Source organism: Monopterus albus, unplaced genomic scaffold (assembly GCF_001952655.1).
Source record: "Monopterus albus unplaced genomic scaffold, M_albus_1.0 scaffold72.1, whole genome shotgun sequence".
Classification (NCBI taxonomy): Eukaryota; Metazoa; Chordata; class Actinopteri; order Synbranchiformes; family Synbranchidae; genus Monopterus; species Monopterus albus.
This window is the reverse complement of record NW_018127952.1, coordinates 1,062,094-1,078,786: the sequence shown is the minus strand read 5'-3', so window position 1 is coordinate 1,078,786 and position 16,693 is coordinate 1,062,094. Positions and strand designations below refer to the sequence as shown.

Here is a 16,693-nt window from a genome sequence, read left to right as displayed (position 1 = left end):
CTAAATTTTTAGCTATTTTAGATATATTTGTCAGCTAACGTTAGAATAGGCCTACAGCTGTTGCTGAAGTTAGCAAGCAGATAAAGTTAATGCTAATTATTAAACTAATGCTCAATGATTGCTCCCTTAGTCCAGGGTAATACTGAAAAAATGTTTTACTAGACTCGCTCCTAGTGCCTGATGAGGCACTGACGATCTGGACTAGAAGTCCAGCAAAACAGAGGTAATGTTAGAAATGTAAGAAAGTAAAGGTGGGAATGCTGAACAGTCTGACTAGTGTGATTAACCATCCATGTCAAAGTTGTCCAGGCCCTCTTCCTGCACTGACACTGACTCCACCACATTCACCTAATCCAGGCCAGACACTCCTCTGCTTACCCAGTCTGGCATATTAATCACAACTATTCTCACCTGTGGCTGATTAAGAGACTTTGTTATTTATAACCTTTGCTGGTTTAGGTCAGTTGTGTTTGATTTTCAGTGTGCCAGCCCGCGTCTATGCCAGATTTCAGTTGCCTACTGTGTTTTAGTTACCCTGCTGTTTCACCCTTCTGGGTTGTTTTTCACCCGAGTCTATGAACACAATAAACCTCGCCTTGAGTGTTTGCATCCTGCCTTCGGTGTTAAACCATTTACAGATAGGACGTGGTGGGTGCTCCACTCTATCAAACACAATCATTTCTATGTGTTGCACGGTGCAAGATCGTGTCTGTGCTGCTGTCCCTGTGCTGTGCTAAAGTTAAAAGAAGTTTAACTTGGGCACAGTGGTCTGTGATGACACCTTGATGTGTCCAATTGCAGAGAAGCTGGCAGACAAATGGAGGAGAAGATGATTATGGTGGACCCACACCCTCTTCTTTGCTGCAGCTTGTCTCCTCCTCCTCATCAATACAACTAAAGCCAGGGCTTTTCACTGACAGGTAGAGAGATACATCGTGCTTCCAAGTCAGCTGCTCGAAAAACTAGTTAATATCTACCAACCCCCTTTTGGAAAGCTTTTTCATCACCTAGCAACTAGCACCCAACATGTGTGTGATTTGTGCACCGTCTTCCCCTTGCTGCCCCCCAAAAATTTGAGTAAGTTCTCAACCAGTGACATTTTTTCAACCAGTGTCCAACAAAAATGTGTTTCATAAACCCTTATTTACTTATCTGCTGAGGCTTTTTAGGGAATTCTGGAGCACTATGTGGCCTTTAATGATGAATGCTGATGCTTATCTTCAACAACTTTTAGCAACCTTCTCAGCAATCTACTGCTGAATTTACAGCATTTACTTTAGCACTAATTGTGGTCATGACTTAAAAGTAATTACCCTCTCTTCTTTTAAAACCCCCTTCACATCAGGTTGTTTTCTCACATAAATCCAGCTGTAGTCCAGCATGCGTAGCAGCAGCAGCAGCAGTGGTAGTAGTGGCCAGTGGAGCACAAAGGCAGGTTTGTTGTCTGGCGAATGTGCCTGTGTGTGTTTTTGTGTCATGCATGCACACACACTCACAGATAGCGAGACAACCAGGGCCAAGTCGAGGCAGAGCGGTCTGTCTAACCCCCTCCATCCCTGGTGCAAGCCACAAACCAAACAGCAGCCCACGCCTTCCTCAAAGCCCCAGCAGGCAGAAAGAGCATTCCTCTAAGGTTACTAACACCCCCCACCCACACACACGCACACACACACACACACACACAGAGAGAGAGAAGCATGTCTGATGACATAAAATGTATACGTTACTGGTTTCCCCTTATTTTTGAGGTCGAAACGTAATTATCATGTTCACATTAGTGTATAATGATGATATGGCTTACGTAATATCAATATTAAAAGTTCATCACATTGAATTCAACACAGGGGTTTGTGCAGTTCAATGTGATTAAATGTTTTCAATTAAAACTTTCAGAGAGTTATTCATTAACCATTTCATTACTTGTTTTATAAAATAAAATAAAAAACTATTATTCATTTAAACATAAGAAATATCAACAATAACAATTGTATCATATCACAATATGATGCCATCAGTACATGACTCTAGTTACAGCAAAACAATAAAATCACATTACTGCCCGGTAGCAGCAGCAGTGAGGTGAAGGTCATAGCTCTTTGTTGAGAATCTGGTAAACACCAGAACACAAGGTACAAACACATACTTAGTGCACACATCTTGTCTTGACTTCACTTTTGGTCAAGCTAATGAAACAATGACAGGAATCCTGAATCTCACTGAAGAGAGTAACTTATTACCATCATTAAAGCACCCATCCACACACCGGCACACATTACACATAAGCTTTCTGTAACAGGTCTTGCACCGCGTCCGTTGAACAATGCTGTCTCAGATGACTCAGCTGTGATATGAAAGCTGCCTAAGTGAGTGTGAGAGAGTGTGTGTGTGTGCACTTCTTCTGATCCTTAACTGCTGTCTAGCTTGAAAACAAGCCAGCTCTATCTGAACTGTTAACATGTTTTGTTTTCTGCGTGCAAGCCACAATAACCGCACTCTCTGATAACCTAGAGAATCCAAAACACTACCTCTTGCCACATTTCCTGTCTCCTTCTCCTCCTTCACTTAAACCCTTGCTTTTCTGGTTGACTTCTCTTTCACGTTCTGATCCCCTCAAATTTAAACCTCTTTTCATCTCTTGCATTCATTTTTATTGTCTTCTTCTGTCCATCATTTATGGGTCACCATCCCTCATTAAACACATTCTTCCACTGTGATGACACTCCTCCCCTCCAGCATCAGACAACACTGGGAATCCCCAGCTCCTCCATAGTGCTCTGTATTCCCCCTTTATCTCTTGCACACTTTCTCTCAGTCTACTTCCGTCTCTCTGAACCCTAGACACTAGAGATTTAACATTCAGGTTCATGGTCCAAACTTCAGTTCATTCTCTTTTTTGAGCTTCAGTAGTAATGATCGGCAAATATTCACTGGGGAGGGGGTTACATCTTTGTTCATGGCTGAGATTGTGCTGCAACACGTTTGTACAGTATAGGACTTTTCAGACATGAGATAAGTAACACTACTGGTTCATCAGTCTGTTAAAGCCACGATGATCTGTCATTCAGAGGTAGGGCACTTTTTACATTATGGTCCTCAGGTCTTCATTCAGACAAACTCATGACAATGAAAAATATCAGGGTGGAGGAACCGTCTACAAAGTGCAACACCAAAAATACAACTGCACATGTGGACAAAATTGTTGGTACCCTTCCGTTAAAGAAAGATAAACTCACAATGGTCGCTGAAATAACGTGAAACTGACAAAAGTAATATTAAATACAAATTTACTGAAAATCAACTAATAAAAATCAGACATTGCTTTTGAATTGTGGTTCAACAAAAACATTTTAAAAAACTAACTAATGAAACTGGCCTGGACAAAAATGAAGGCACCCCTAGAAAAGATAAACTAATATGTGTCCTGTAATTAGCATCACAGGTGTCTTCAAACTTGTAATCAGTCAGTCTGCCTATTTAGAGGGTAAAACATAAAGAATTATTAAAAGATCTACATACCTACACATATAACAAAATAAACTAATAAAATAATTGGATTATGGTATATAGAATGGACATTCAAGCGAGCTGTGTTGTGACAGGCCTAAATATGGAAAAATTATAATGAAACTGCTGGTGCTGGAATACCAGGTCAACTGTAGCTAATATAGCTTGCATACAACATTATCTTGAGGTTCCACAATTTTGCCATTTACTGAGCAAAATCTAAAGTATTTCCAAATGGGGCTTTCCAAACAGAGTGCCAATCACTTTGTCTGCTGCCAAGCAGGGTTGGGAATGCTATGCCATCATTACCACACAGTTGTTGTTGAATTATTTGCTCATTTCATTTCTTTTTTAACTAAAGAAAGTTCTGTTGTGTGACTCCTGTCCATCATGCCATGTATTCAGTGCAGCAGTGCAGGCTCACACAAGAATGTGTAAAGCAGACATCCACAACAGAGCTGCTTTTTCACAATCAAATGTCAATTTAAGTCAGTTTTATTTGTATAGCACCGAATCACAACAAAAATAATCTTAGAGCAAGAAAAACCCAAGAAATCCTCATTAAGGAAACACTTGGCGACAGTGGGAAGGAAGTTGCACAATGAAGTATCTAAATTTTTTTTATATATTTGATTGTAAAATCAAATATTGAATATTCCTTCATGAATCTCAATAATCCCACTAAGCAATGACATGTATGGAAATGTCTGAACGTGGGTCTGGCACTGTGAATGGCAATATTTGTATAGTAAAAGGTACTGAGCTCACTATCCTCCTCTGTTTCCTCACTTACTTCCTATTGTCATCTTCTGCATAAATGCAGTCACTCTCCTTCTTAGTCATAATAATATTCATTCTATTCAATCTTTCTTGTCTTATTTCATCTTCTATTTCTGTGCTTGGGAGTCCCTTACTCCCTCCTTCCTGCCCTGACAGGCAACAGTGTGAATCAGACAGTAGTTGTGCTGCCAGGAGGGATGTGTGTGAACAAGACAAAAGCACTTCCCTGCACTGGCCCAGATCCAGAGCAAGTTAAGATAGGAAGGAATGAGGAATCCACTCCCTCGGGCTCTATGAAAAGACACAAGACACATAACTTGGGCAATTTCTTTAATATACAACCAATGTTCCACCACTAAATGATACTGGCATCAGACATGACTTTACTGCTGTGCACATACAGTACATAGTTCTGTAAAACATTATGTGTGATCAAACATGACATGACCATTACAGTTAGGTACACAATTTTGTGCAAAAATTGGCATTTGGCACACAAGACTAGACATTTTAATAAATTAATAATAGTCCCTTACCTCCCAAATTCATCTTCAGACTGATTTCCATCCACTGTCCATCAAAAAAAGAGGTGTACAAAGCACTTTACAGCATTAACTGATTCTTTGCTGCTAGGGCTGGGACTAAAAATATTTTATTGCAAACTTTTTTTTCTCCATATCAGTCAATATCAATAAATATCAAGATAAAATTCAAGCTGTTATTTCTTGCTATTTGCTTGCCTGATTCTGATGAACACAATGTTGCATCAATAATTATAATCTAATAATATAATATACATTAATGTGAAACATGCCACTCTGCGTAATGACTACTTTTACTTTTGGTACTGTAAGTATTATTTAGTTTTAGCAACATAACATTTTTGAATGCAGGAATAACAAAGTATTTTTACACTGTAATATTTCATTACCTTTACACAAGTAAAGAATCTCAGTACTTCTTCCATCACTGTGACTTTATTCTTCTACTGTACTTAAATTTATTTAGCCACAAATCAAAAAGAGGATAACTGCTAGGACAAAATGACTGCATTTCTGGATTGCTACTATTTGCCGGGATGTTATCATTTTAACTGCATTATTATTGTTAGGCGATATAAAATAATATATTCTGACATGAACTGAGGAGATCACAGTAGCTGTGAGAATAGCTGAGTGCTACTGCTGCGTATCTAAGCCACGCACTCAGTCAAACTGACACACAGACCTAAAACTGGATGCACTTTCAACACTTAAATACACCACAGATGTTTTGAGAGAGAGAGAGAGAGAGAGAGAGAGGAATGCTATGAAAGGAACGGAGCCGTAAGGTCTGGCTCTCTTCAAAGAGCTGCTGTTCCCACCACTATGAGGGAGTACTCATATCTGTGACTCATGTGTAGTAATCCTACCACCACAGTAGCATGTGGTGCGTGCTATGTCCGCTAACTAAACCAACCCTGCTATGTGTTTGTTAGGTGCACTTTGTCTGTTCTTAAAAAACTACCATGCAATTGGTATTTGCATTTGGATAAACAGTAAAGCTTGCTTGTCAATGCAAACTTGAGATAACAGGCCTGTGTAGCCTGTGTTAAAAGTGTATGCAATCAATTCAAAGAACAGCGTTAATAACAGAGTTAATAGTGTATGTTGAGGAAGTTACTCATTTAGAAACTTACGGTGTGCCTTAGCTGCACCATGCTGAATGAAAACAAATGTTAGTGTTTGGGGAAAAAAAGTGTTGCAAAAATAAAATCATGTCCTGATCTGGCACTATAATAGTAAAAGTATCACTTGATAATGGAAAAGTAGTGGTGTGGGTCAAAACAGCTCATGGGTTAATGTTAAGGTGGGGTTTGGGTTAAAGTAACTTCTTTCTTTATGTTAACTGACCTGTTATCTTGGTTAAGGCTAAGGACCAATCATGGCCATAGCTAAAAGAAACACTGACTGTCAGTCGGAAACAGGAACCAAATAGCAGCATCCTGTGTCAAACTTTTGTTTTGTTCATCCATCAAAACCACTCTGACCTCCACCCTCTACATCAGACTTTGTGGCTATTTCCTACTCTTCTCCAAAGACAGACAAGAGTCACAGTTCTTATGGCCATTGGAGGGCTCTTTCCCATAAGTGTAAGGATATTTAGTTATTAGGTAACCTGAGATTTTTACTAATCCATCGTTATAAATGAAACAAACTTGACTTTGATTCTCCCTGAGCAACACAAGTAAAGTCATAGGGTAGTACTGCGTCGCATTCGAGCAATGCAGCCTACCACAATTTACATGCACCCGTAAAGCATTGGAAACTGATACTTTTACTGCTTGACACACTTTGCACACCAATGTTTGTGAACAGGATTCCAGCTCTCAAAATAAAAGTATTTTAAAAAAGGAGAAGCAGGAGGTAAGGTAGGTCAGTACCACAATACCACAACTGCTCATTGTTGAATGACTAAGGCTTGAACTGAAATGGGAGCCATTGCTCCTCAAAAAGTAGCAACACCTCATTTTCAAAACCACAGTGACCAGGGAAAGGCATGTAAAGCAGTAGCCCTGCCCAAGTGATAGGCAAAATGACTGTGACTAATGTTTCTTCATGGGATACAGACTGTATGTGAAATATACACACAGAGTCCCACTGCCCTCCCACACCTAAAATAACTCACAACCAGACTCAACGTTTTGGTATACCATGGCTTCTAACAGACACTGACATGTTATTTTAAATGTTATCTAGCATGTCACTGCCCTTTCAATTCAGCTCACTTTGTCAAAGATCATAAGCATCTAATTTTTACCACACGACAAACAGAAACTTAAAAGGAGTGAGTGTGTTTGGACCATTGACATATATACGATGGACATGGTATCACCACTTCCCTCCGCTGCGCAAAAGTGAAGTCAAAATATTGTGTATATGGCAGCTGCCATCTTGTTTTCTTGCAACCAGATTCTGCACAGTTGCAACCAGAAGTGGAGTGACAGCACTGCTGCCAAACAAAGCTGTCAAATCAACTGAAATACACCTCTTTTTATATCATCAAATAACTTCATAAAACAACAAAAAAAGACCACTTGCTGATGACACATCAGCATGATAATATTTCCCAAAAAACACAGAAATCACCTCTGGGAAAATTTTTATCTGATTTGTACTTTGAGTTTTTAGTTTGGGTCATGTCCTATTTGCTAACATGGAGGAGGCAGGATTTATGACCTATACTGCAACCAGCCACCAGGGGGCGATTGAGTCATGGTGGCTTCACTTCTGGGAGCTGTCAGGCTGTCCATATTTTCTACAGTCAATGGGTTGGACAAAACCTATAATGATCATTAACTTTGCTTGATACAACTGGAAAACACCAACCTTGAAATTTCAAAATCCATTTCTGGTATTTAGGCCTTTAAAATATGATATGTGAATCAGCTATGATGAGTACATCGCCTGTTTTCCCCTTTTTCTAAGATCAGGAGTGCCAACTGAAAAGACCCCACCAGACACCTGATCTCTATTCGAACACCGGATGCAACTATTGACTCAGTAAACGCACAGTGCTTACCTCCTTCAGCACTCACTGCCTCCTGATGATCCTCATCGGGGAGATCATGTGTCAGAGATAGGAGCTGCCCTCCCCATGGATAGGCCTGAACATGCAGGCAGCTGCTGTCAGCCAGCCAGAATGAATGGGAATTAATAGAAACAGCAGCTCTCTAGGGACACTCTTAGCCCACACTGACAGCCAGCACTGATCTGGGGTCATCTTAATGCACTCTGCCTCTTCCCTTCAGCATTAGTGGTGGGAAATATAAAACCTGGATCATGGCAAACACTATTTAACTTTCAGGGTAGGCTTAACTGTGAATGCTGGTCCAGGCCTGTGCAAGCTGTGATATGCACACTTGTGGCAATCAAAAATGTGGGAGTGTCCTGTGTAGGATTCAATTTTCATCTGACACAGAGTATGTTATTAAATCTAAATTGCCCACACATGCAAGAGAGATTTTGCAAGTGACACAAGCAAATGTTTGAGGCCTTTCTTTGTTACCTACTACAACGCGCAAAAATAGCAGACACTTAGCTATTAACATGCACTCCGTTACCCACCCGTTACACATGACTGAAACTAATGCCACAGACCAAGGAGGAGATGTATCTAGTTTAATTTCAACCACAGTCCAAAACCACAGCTTACTATCATATATGAGAAAAAACAGTCAAAAATCTCAAATCTAAAAAGCTGGAGCCAATCCCAGATGACATTGGGCGAGAGACGGGGTACACCCTGGACAGGTTGCCAGTCTATAACAGGGCTGACACTTGGAGACAAACAACCACATACATCCACATTCATACGTAAGGATAATTTATAGTTGGCAGTCAATCTAAGCTGCATGTCTTTGGACTGTGGGGGGGAAGCCAGAGAACCTGGAGAGAACCCAGGTAGGTACAGGGAGAAAATGCAAACTCAGCACAGAAAGGCACCGTCAGCTGGGGCTTGAACTTGTAAAATTCTTGCTGGGAGGTGCAGCGCTAACCACTGCTCCACCGTGTCGCCCCCTGGATCCAGATAAGCAACATAAAATTGATGGATGATAGTTGTAGGGGAACAATTAAGTTAATGGAAGTTTTCTCCTTTCACTGTAGCCAGCAGTAGTGACTCTGGTGTCTGCAACAGGTGTAATGGTAGCGACTGAAACTCCATAAAAAGGGTTGAACAGCCTCCTGCAGCACAGACTTCTGTCACAACAATCCCACTTCTACTCTGCATATGTAGTCTGCTCACAGCTATCTCATCACTCTTTGCATCACATAGACATATTTTATACCTAACATTGCTGTCTACAACAGGAAAGATTTAAAACCTTTGTAAATTAAACACTTTTTATCGCTTTTATAGGAAACTCTAATCTGTGTTTTTAAACTTTTCACGACCCGCATAAATCCTGACAGATGCACTGAAAGAGAGAGAAAGCAGCAACACCGCAGACTCGCCTACGCACGACCATTACAGCGATAGAAAGCGTCCCAGATTAAGGCCAAGTTATATAACTTGGACTCCATTTGTGCTTTTTTTACATTGCATGTGCGCTGCTGACTAGCCAATGCAGGGACTAAATCCCCTCTTCAACAATATGACTCAAGTTAAATGTCAAACTAATCACAGGAGACAGCTAAAATTTGCTTCACTAACCGTGTTCACTTGTAGTGTAGATAGCAGCTAACTGACGAGATGATTTGCTAGCTTTCATCTGTTTGCTCGTTAAGCATGACCTTAGCTACTGCGTTACTGTATAAACGTCAAGGAAAAAGTTTGAATGCACTGACGCGAGAATGGAAGTGGAAATGTCAACTTCTCCGTCAAGAAAGGATGCCATACATGTGTGGGATGAGCATGCTAACGTTACGGTTAGCAAAGAGTATGATACATTTATGTTTTATGTAACAAAGCTGAATTAAACGTCTGCAAAATCAACGACTGAACTGTCCACCTCCGCTAGCTAGCTAGGACGCTCACGGTCAACGTCAACGAAGCGCTCAAACTCTTCATACCTTGGTATAGTGATGCATTTTGTGTTGATATTCTGGGTGGTGATGGCTTTCTCCAGTTCGTCCAGCTGTCCCGTCTTCTTCAGCTTTTTCACCAGACTTTTCACTGCTTTTTCACACCATTTCTCCTCCTGGCCGTTCTGCTCTCCCTTCTTCCAGCCCAAAAGTCTTTTGACAATGGGGGGAGTGAAAGGCAAAATTGACATGTTGAGTTCAGTAAAGTCCTTCCAGTGTCGAGAACTCCGTCGTCTCCGAGAAAACAGGAGATCAACTGCTCTTCAAACGGTGCAGACAGTGAAGGTGGAAACGTTTTTTAGCCAAAAACAGGCAGCGGATGTTGTTATTTAGTAAACGCCAGACAGAAGAATCCCAGAGTTTAACCCCCACGGTTTCGGGACACTTGCCTGTCTGGCGCGAGCTCAGTGGTAAACTGTGTACCGCTAATCTGTTGCGCTCTGTGTTCAGTGCTACTCCGCCAGGAAACCTAGTTCCGTCTACACATTTTCAAGCACTAGCTATTTTACATAAACTCAGCTCCACTCATACCCAGACCACGGCCTCAATTCAAACAAGGTTTAAACACCGACTTGAAAGTATCACGTGTTAATGTTTTTTTTTACTGCTGCAATAACTAATCCTCGGTCTCGATCAACAAAGTTTTGTCAAGTTCATCCGCCGTGCTGGATCCGCCGACTGAAGTCTGCATCAAATGCAAATACAGGAGCTGCTGCTGAGTGTCCATTCAGGCGCCAGACTGCACAGCAGACCTGTGAAAGGCCCGAGCAGCTGTCCAAATGTGCTGAGTTAGTACTGCACAAACCCTGCCTTTTCCCCGTTTTTGCATGCTGATAATGCATGTGGCTGTACCGAGATAAGGTGCTACAATCACACGCATACACAGATCTCTTGATTTAGTTGTGAGTAATTAACAATTTATTGAGTGTACTTAGAAAGTTTGATGAAATTAAGTCTGCTCACTTGGTGTTTGTGGACTACGGGATTTATGACTGGATTACCAAATAGAGCAAGTACCCCAGGGCTCCACATGTCCAAATAGCCCACAAACCCCAGTTTTAATTGGTTGCTCATAGCTTTATTAAGTAATATACTTTTAAAAAGTGACTAACCTTTTCATATGTGCATGTTGTTTAGTTTTAAGAAATTACTTCAATGTAATTCACTCTTGTGATTGAGCTGGGAGCATCTATCCATTATCTATACCTTATTCCTGAATTGGGGGTGGGGCTATACCCTGGACAGGTTGCCAGTCTATCACAGGGCTGACACTTAGAGACAGACAACCACACACACCCACACTCACTCCTGGGGGCAATTTAGAGTCGCCAGTCAACCTAAGCTGCATGTCTTGGGACTGTGGGAGGAAGCCGGAGTACCTGGAGAGAACCCACCCATTATAGGATAATGATATCCAGACTTGACAGTTACAAGGATTTTGTTATTCAGGCTAAAAGAGCTATATCACCCATATGGTTCTTTCAAATTTGATGTAAACCTACTCAAAGGTGACACTTGACACCTAATATATTTTTTAGTTCAAATTGAGTGTGTTGTAGAATGTGTGTGAAGAATAGAAAATGTTTAACTGTCTAAATACATATGCTCTGGACTGTGGCTAGGTTAGATTAAATTGATGGGGGAAATATATTTTCACTAGTTGAGATACTTTCTTTAGTGTTTCTGAATTGTCCTGAAAACGGTCCAAATGAATCTATCCAAATTATAGTCTATAGTGGACCATTATGTCCTCACCTCTGTATTTCCCTCTACATGGTAAAAAGGTTAAGGTTTTTAACTTTAAGAGGAAAATACACTCATTTTTCTTTTCTATCTTGTTTTTGAAAGTCCACACATTGTTATCTGACTGGCTGCTGTTGGATACACTCCTGTGTATGTTTGTTGTACTAAACGTTAGGAAGTTTTATATGCAGCACCTCCACAAAAGACATACTAGTAACTGTGACGGTTGTTTTTTTTTTTTTTTTTTGGGGTGGGGGGGATTATCTCTACATGGGTAAATAATTTAGGGGCTGCTGTAAAATGGAAGGTGATAGAGATCACACATGCATATAAGCGGAGCCACGAACCTGCCTCAGCTTGTCAGAGGTACAAATATAGCATTCCTGTTTGGTTTGCAGAGCAGCTAACCCCTTAAAACTACAACTATAGCCTGACATACACTCACTCATATGTATATACATGTACACCCCCCTCCCTCACACACTCGCTAGCCCATAAACATGCAGACACATGCACACAGTGTTACCGAGTGCCAGATGTACAATGGAGTGTGTCACACAGCTGAGCTCACCACTGAGAGAATGATGATCGGACACTTTAGGGTATGAAGGTGCCTTTGTTTTCCAGACTTCAAAAGAAAGACTTTATTGCGTTCAAGAGTCATTTCCAAACTCGGGTGCTTTATTTGCAAGTACTTGAAAAAGTAGTAAAAGTTGTGAATACTGCACAAAGAAGTTGGTGTACTTCCTGGGTTTTAATTTACAAAAAAAACATTTTTTTAATAGTGTAGTACCCAAAAAGTATTTGACTAGCCAAAGCAAAATCAGAATAATTTGCATACGTACAATCCCAAATTGACTGTATCAACTGATTTATAGAATTATGTAAATCCAAAGATATCGGTTTTCTGCCCCTGTATCTTTTGTTTTTAAGAAATGCAATTTCCATTCATCAGTAGCTCAAGTGACAGTTCATAGTTGTACAAGAATAGTCACACCATTTTAGTATGTGTGTACAGGTGCACTGAGTTCTGTCCAGCAGTCCTCCTCTCTGTGCACAGTGTTTAGTTTGTGCTAAAAATACAGCTGGCTTTAGGCTCTGCAGCACAGGCCCCTTCCCTTTCATCTATTTTGGTCACACAGCAAGGTATACAGTATTTTTATAGCTGTAGAAGTCATGTGAGGGTTCTTTATTCACACTTAGAGTCAAAAGTCTTTAAAGCATAAACCTACAATGTACAACAATGTCTTAAAATGCATTAAATACAGTATTTCATCATTAAACACAGTAGAAAATTAACCAGTTTTTTAACAGTCATCATTTACTGTGAACTGAATGGTTTGGCTGAGTGTCAAAGCTTTATATGAGGTGGTTTTGTACTAATAGCTATCAACAGTTCCTTATCTGTGGTAACAATCATGTCTGCAGCTGTAAACCACACCACGTTCTCCCTCTCTGGTGTGCTGGCAGGTTGGAGGAGTGTGCAGCCATGTGTCACATGCTGAGGCCCTGCAGCCCTCTCGGCACCTGTTTACGCCTCAGGGGAAACAACCGGCCAAGACAGCTGGTTTGTTCTGGAGAAGTGTAGGGTGGATATGGGGGCGTAGGAAGGGGGATGGTATTACAGATGGGCTGCAGTAGCCGGGTGGTAGGACAGGGTGTACAAGGGGGACTATGGAGAGGAGGGGAAAGGGGGATTTCTGTGGGAAGGATTACTGAGCACAAAAGGCACGTCAGCAAGACTGAATGGGCAGTGAACACATACAATCCGATGGATGATAATGACATTGTGTTGGCCTCGACCTCAGGGGACTTGGTCCAGTGTGTGTGCTTGTGTGTGTATATGATGTCAGCTGGTGTCTCAAAGGATTAGAAGGGTCATAAAGAATAGCAACCTTGGGTCTATAGATGGATGTAATAAGGACACAGATGACCAAATATTGGCCAACTTAGAGGGAAAATCAATGCAGCATTTTAAAATATATCTTCAATATGAATACAAGAATTATTGTATTAATAAAGTATTTGAAGAACTTACTTTTAATTCAATATCCAACTAAAGTTTCCTCTATGTAGCTTCAAAATAAAATGAAAACATTGTTTGCCAATATCACATTTGACTCATGCATCTGTATTTATATTTAGTTTATATATATCACACTTTTATTTCATGAAATTTCATTTAAAAAATTGTGTTAAAAAACACTGTAAAAATGTGTTTCTCTCCTCCCCTTTCCTCTCCTCTCCTTTCTTCTCCATGCATCTATATACCACCATTACACATTACTAACTTTGTGTCTCCTCTCTCCCGTAGTGTGTCCTCTCTCTCTCCCTGTACCTTTCTGCAGGTTGCCCTGGCCCTCGAGCTCTATGTCTCTGATGAGCAGTCACCAGCCACATCAGCCTAACAAGTGTTTGATTGTTTGTTGTTGTTTGTTGTGTCCTGTTGCTTTTTTTCTTTTGTCTCTCCTCTATCCACTCACCCCAACTGGTCGAGGCAGAAGGCCGCCCACCAAGAGCCGGGGTCTGTCGGAGGTTTCTTCGGTTAAAGGGAGTTTTTCCTCCCCACTGTTGCCAAGTGCTTGCTCAAGAGGGATTTGTTGGGTTTTCCCTATGTAATAATATTGATAACAGTAAGGTCTAGACCTGATTTTGTAAAGTGTCCTGAGACGATTTTTGTTGTGATTTGGTGCTACACAAATAAAATGGAATTGAACTGAATTGAAATTGAATAACAATGAATTATTAGGTACATTTTGTTAGGTATTTTTAGTCAGATAGAAATTGGATAGATACTTTATGTATTAGAAATGTTTAGTGGAGATAGGATGTCTAGTTAGACTGTTAAATGCTTAGGCATGCTTATGAGTTTCTACAGGGTACATCTGGTCAAGGATAACTAGAGAGAAGAGTTGATGACTGTCAGCAGACAGGGTGTTTAATATTATTATGACGTGTATAACTGTAGCCTTAGCCATAATATGCTCTTATGTTTAAGTCACAACATGTTCTAGAAGTCTGTGAGAATGTTTTTAGTTACACACCACTTAATCAACAGACACACACACATGCACATTGATTTGCTTCATGTTTTGACTATTGCTATGACCAGCTGCAAAGCTGGTAACAGAGACGTCTCGGTTGACGTTTCTGTGTAGTATGGGGCTAGCCCAACCGAGGGGATATAATGTATAGGCCTGGTGGGTTCAGGGTCTTTCATCTTACATCTGCCTGCGTGCAGTTTGGAGGTGCAAGATACCTGAGTGTGTAATGTTAATTTTACCTGTGATCCTTTGAATAAATCAGCACTGTTTTGAAGTTACTTGGACTGTCTCGTCTCTCAGAGTTAGCAATGGTAACAAGAAGCACAGTCCCACAATTTCCTCACTGGTATTTGAACAATGATAAATGTAACATGTAAAGCTTATAGATACTGAGATACAAAAGTGTCAGTGAGGCAGTCACAACTCTCTTTCATGTGCCTTAGAAACCGATTTTAAAATCTCTTTGCAGATCAATAAAGCAGTGCTTTAAGTGTGATTACCTGCATGTATTTCCTTATGTGTGTTTGACCCATACTTGTGAAATATAAGTCGGGGTTATCTCAGTCTGAGCTGGTAAAAATGCAACTCCCTGCTGTGTTTTAATACACGGGGTGCATTGGTTAGGGGATGAGGGATTGCAGGGGAAGTGTTGTAGGTGTGTATGATATGGCCATGTTGTGGCGAGTTAATGTGAGTAGCTTCATTTATGTTTCCAGTCCAGGAGTTTCTGTTGTGTTTTAGTTAGCCATGCTGCTAACGTAGCCTATTCTACCTTATCACCAATTCTACCATGTGTCAGCATTGATATATAAAAACACAGTTGTAACATCCAGTACTAACAAAAAAGCATGGCATGTCGTTATCATGCTTAACTGTGGCCCAAATCCGGCAGCTGGAGCCCACTGTGGTGCTAGTGCCGGGTGCAGTGAACACAATCCCCCATAGAAATGACTGGGGAGGGGTGTGTTTTTTCGCTCCTTGAAACTTAGTCTGAATGCAACCTATAACGTTTCTGTCACACATGCACACACACACATTTCCTATTTCATACATGTTTCCTTATATATCGATGACATTTTCCTTCCCCATTCTCTGTTTCGTTTTTTGTTGGCACACCCTTGACAAACATCCTTTTTTCACAACTATAAGAAGATATATTTCTGCAAACTTGTGACCATTCTTTAAATCGGCTAATCCACTTGAGCAAGGGAAACAATTCTCAGTTCATAAGTCCTTTGTGACAAATGTTTTGAAATTTCAGGCTGTTGCACAACTTGGTGTGCTATGAATAACAGGAAGGCAGCTATTTTTCTTCTCAGTGCAAGTGCCTGTCACTATGTAAAATTCTAAGTGGCATCCTGTATAAATGTAAACCCTATTTAAAGGTAAGCTTTGTTAAAATGAAATACAATACACAAGAAACCATGGATCTAAGAAGTTTGAGATTACCTTTCTGTTTTTTCTTTATTATGGAGTAAGTTTTATTTTGACGGGCTGGGGAAGACAGTGTTGTTTCCTTAATGTGCACAAACAATACTGATATGAACAAATATTTAACAGCATCAGGAAGTATTTATAACTTGGATTTAGTCATTATCAAGTAATAGTCTTTGTATTTAAAGGCCACCACATCTCACCCTGGGGCCATGTAATGCCGAGATCTGTTCAAAATATTCTTAGTAGAAATTTTATTCTGAGAACAGAAAACACTGTAGAGCGTTTTGTAGAACTCTGAATCAAAATAGGCTTCTTAGGCAATTATAGAAATATAAATACAAGCATGTGGACTGTCAGTAGCTACACACAGATCTGATAACAGATGCACAGCAAGATTTGATTTGATTCGATTTATTCTTTCAAGCATGTAAAAACAGTTGATATGACATCATACACAATTTTACACATAATCCATTATCAATTTGCTTATACCTAGTACATGCTTGAATGGAGTAGGAAGAAGTCAGACTTATCCAGTCCTACCCCATGACATCATCTTACCATCATTGGTTTGCAAGCAGTAAATGATTCACTTCTACCCACACAAAGTAATATACTAAA

The 16,693-nt window shown here is 40.3% G+C and overlaps 1 protein-coding gene across 1 annotated transcript in view; it reads right to left on the bottom strand.

Moving 5' to 3' along the window:
- Positions 1-10,471, bottom strand: part of LOC109963341 (mothers against decapentaplegic homolog 3) — a 25,488-nt gene extending 15,017 nt beyond the window's left edge. Inside the window, exon 1 of the mRNA XM_020605780.1 lies at positions 9,837-10,471. Within this exon, the coding sequence (XP_020461436.1) occupies positions 9,837-10,039 (203 nt within the window). The 5' untranslated portion in view covers positions 10,040-10,471. The remainder of the gene's footprint in view (positions 1-9,836) is intronic.
- Positions 10,472-16,693: the final 6,222 nt, after the last annotated feature.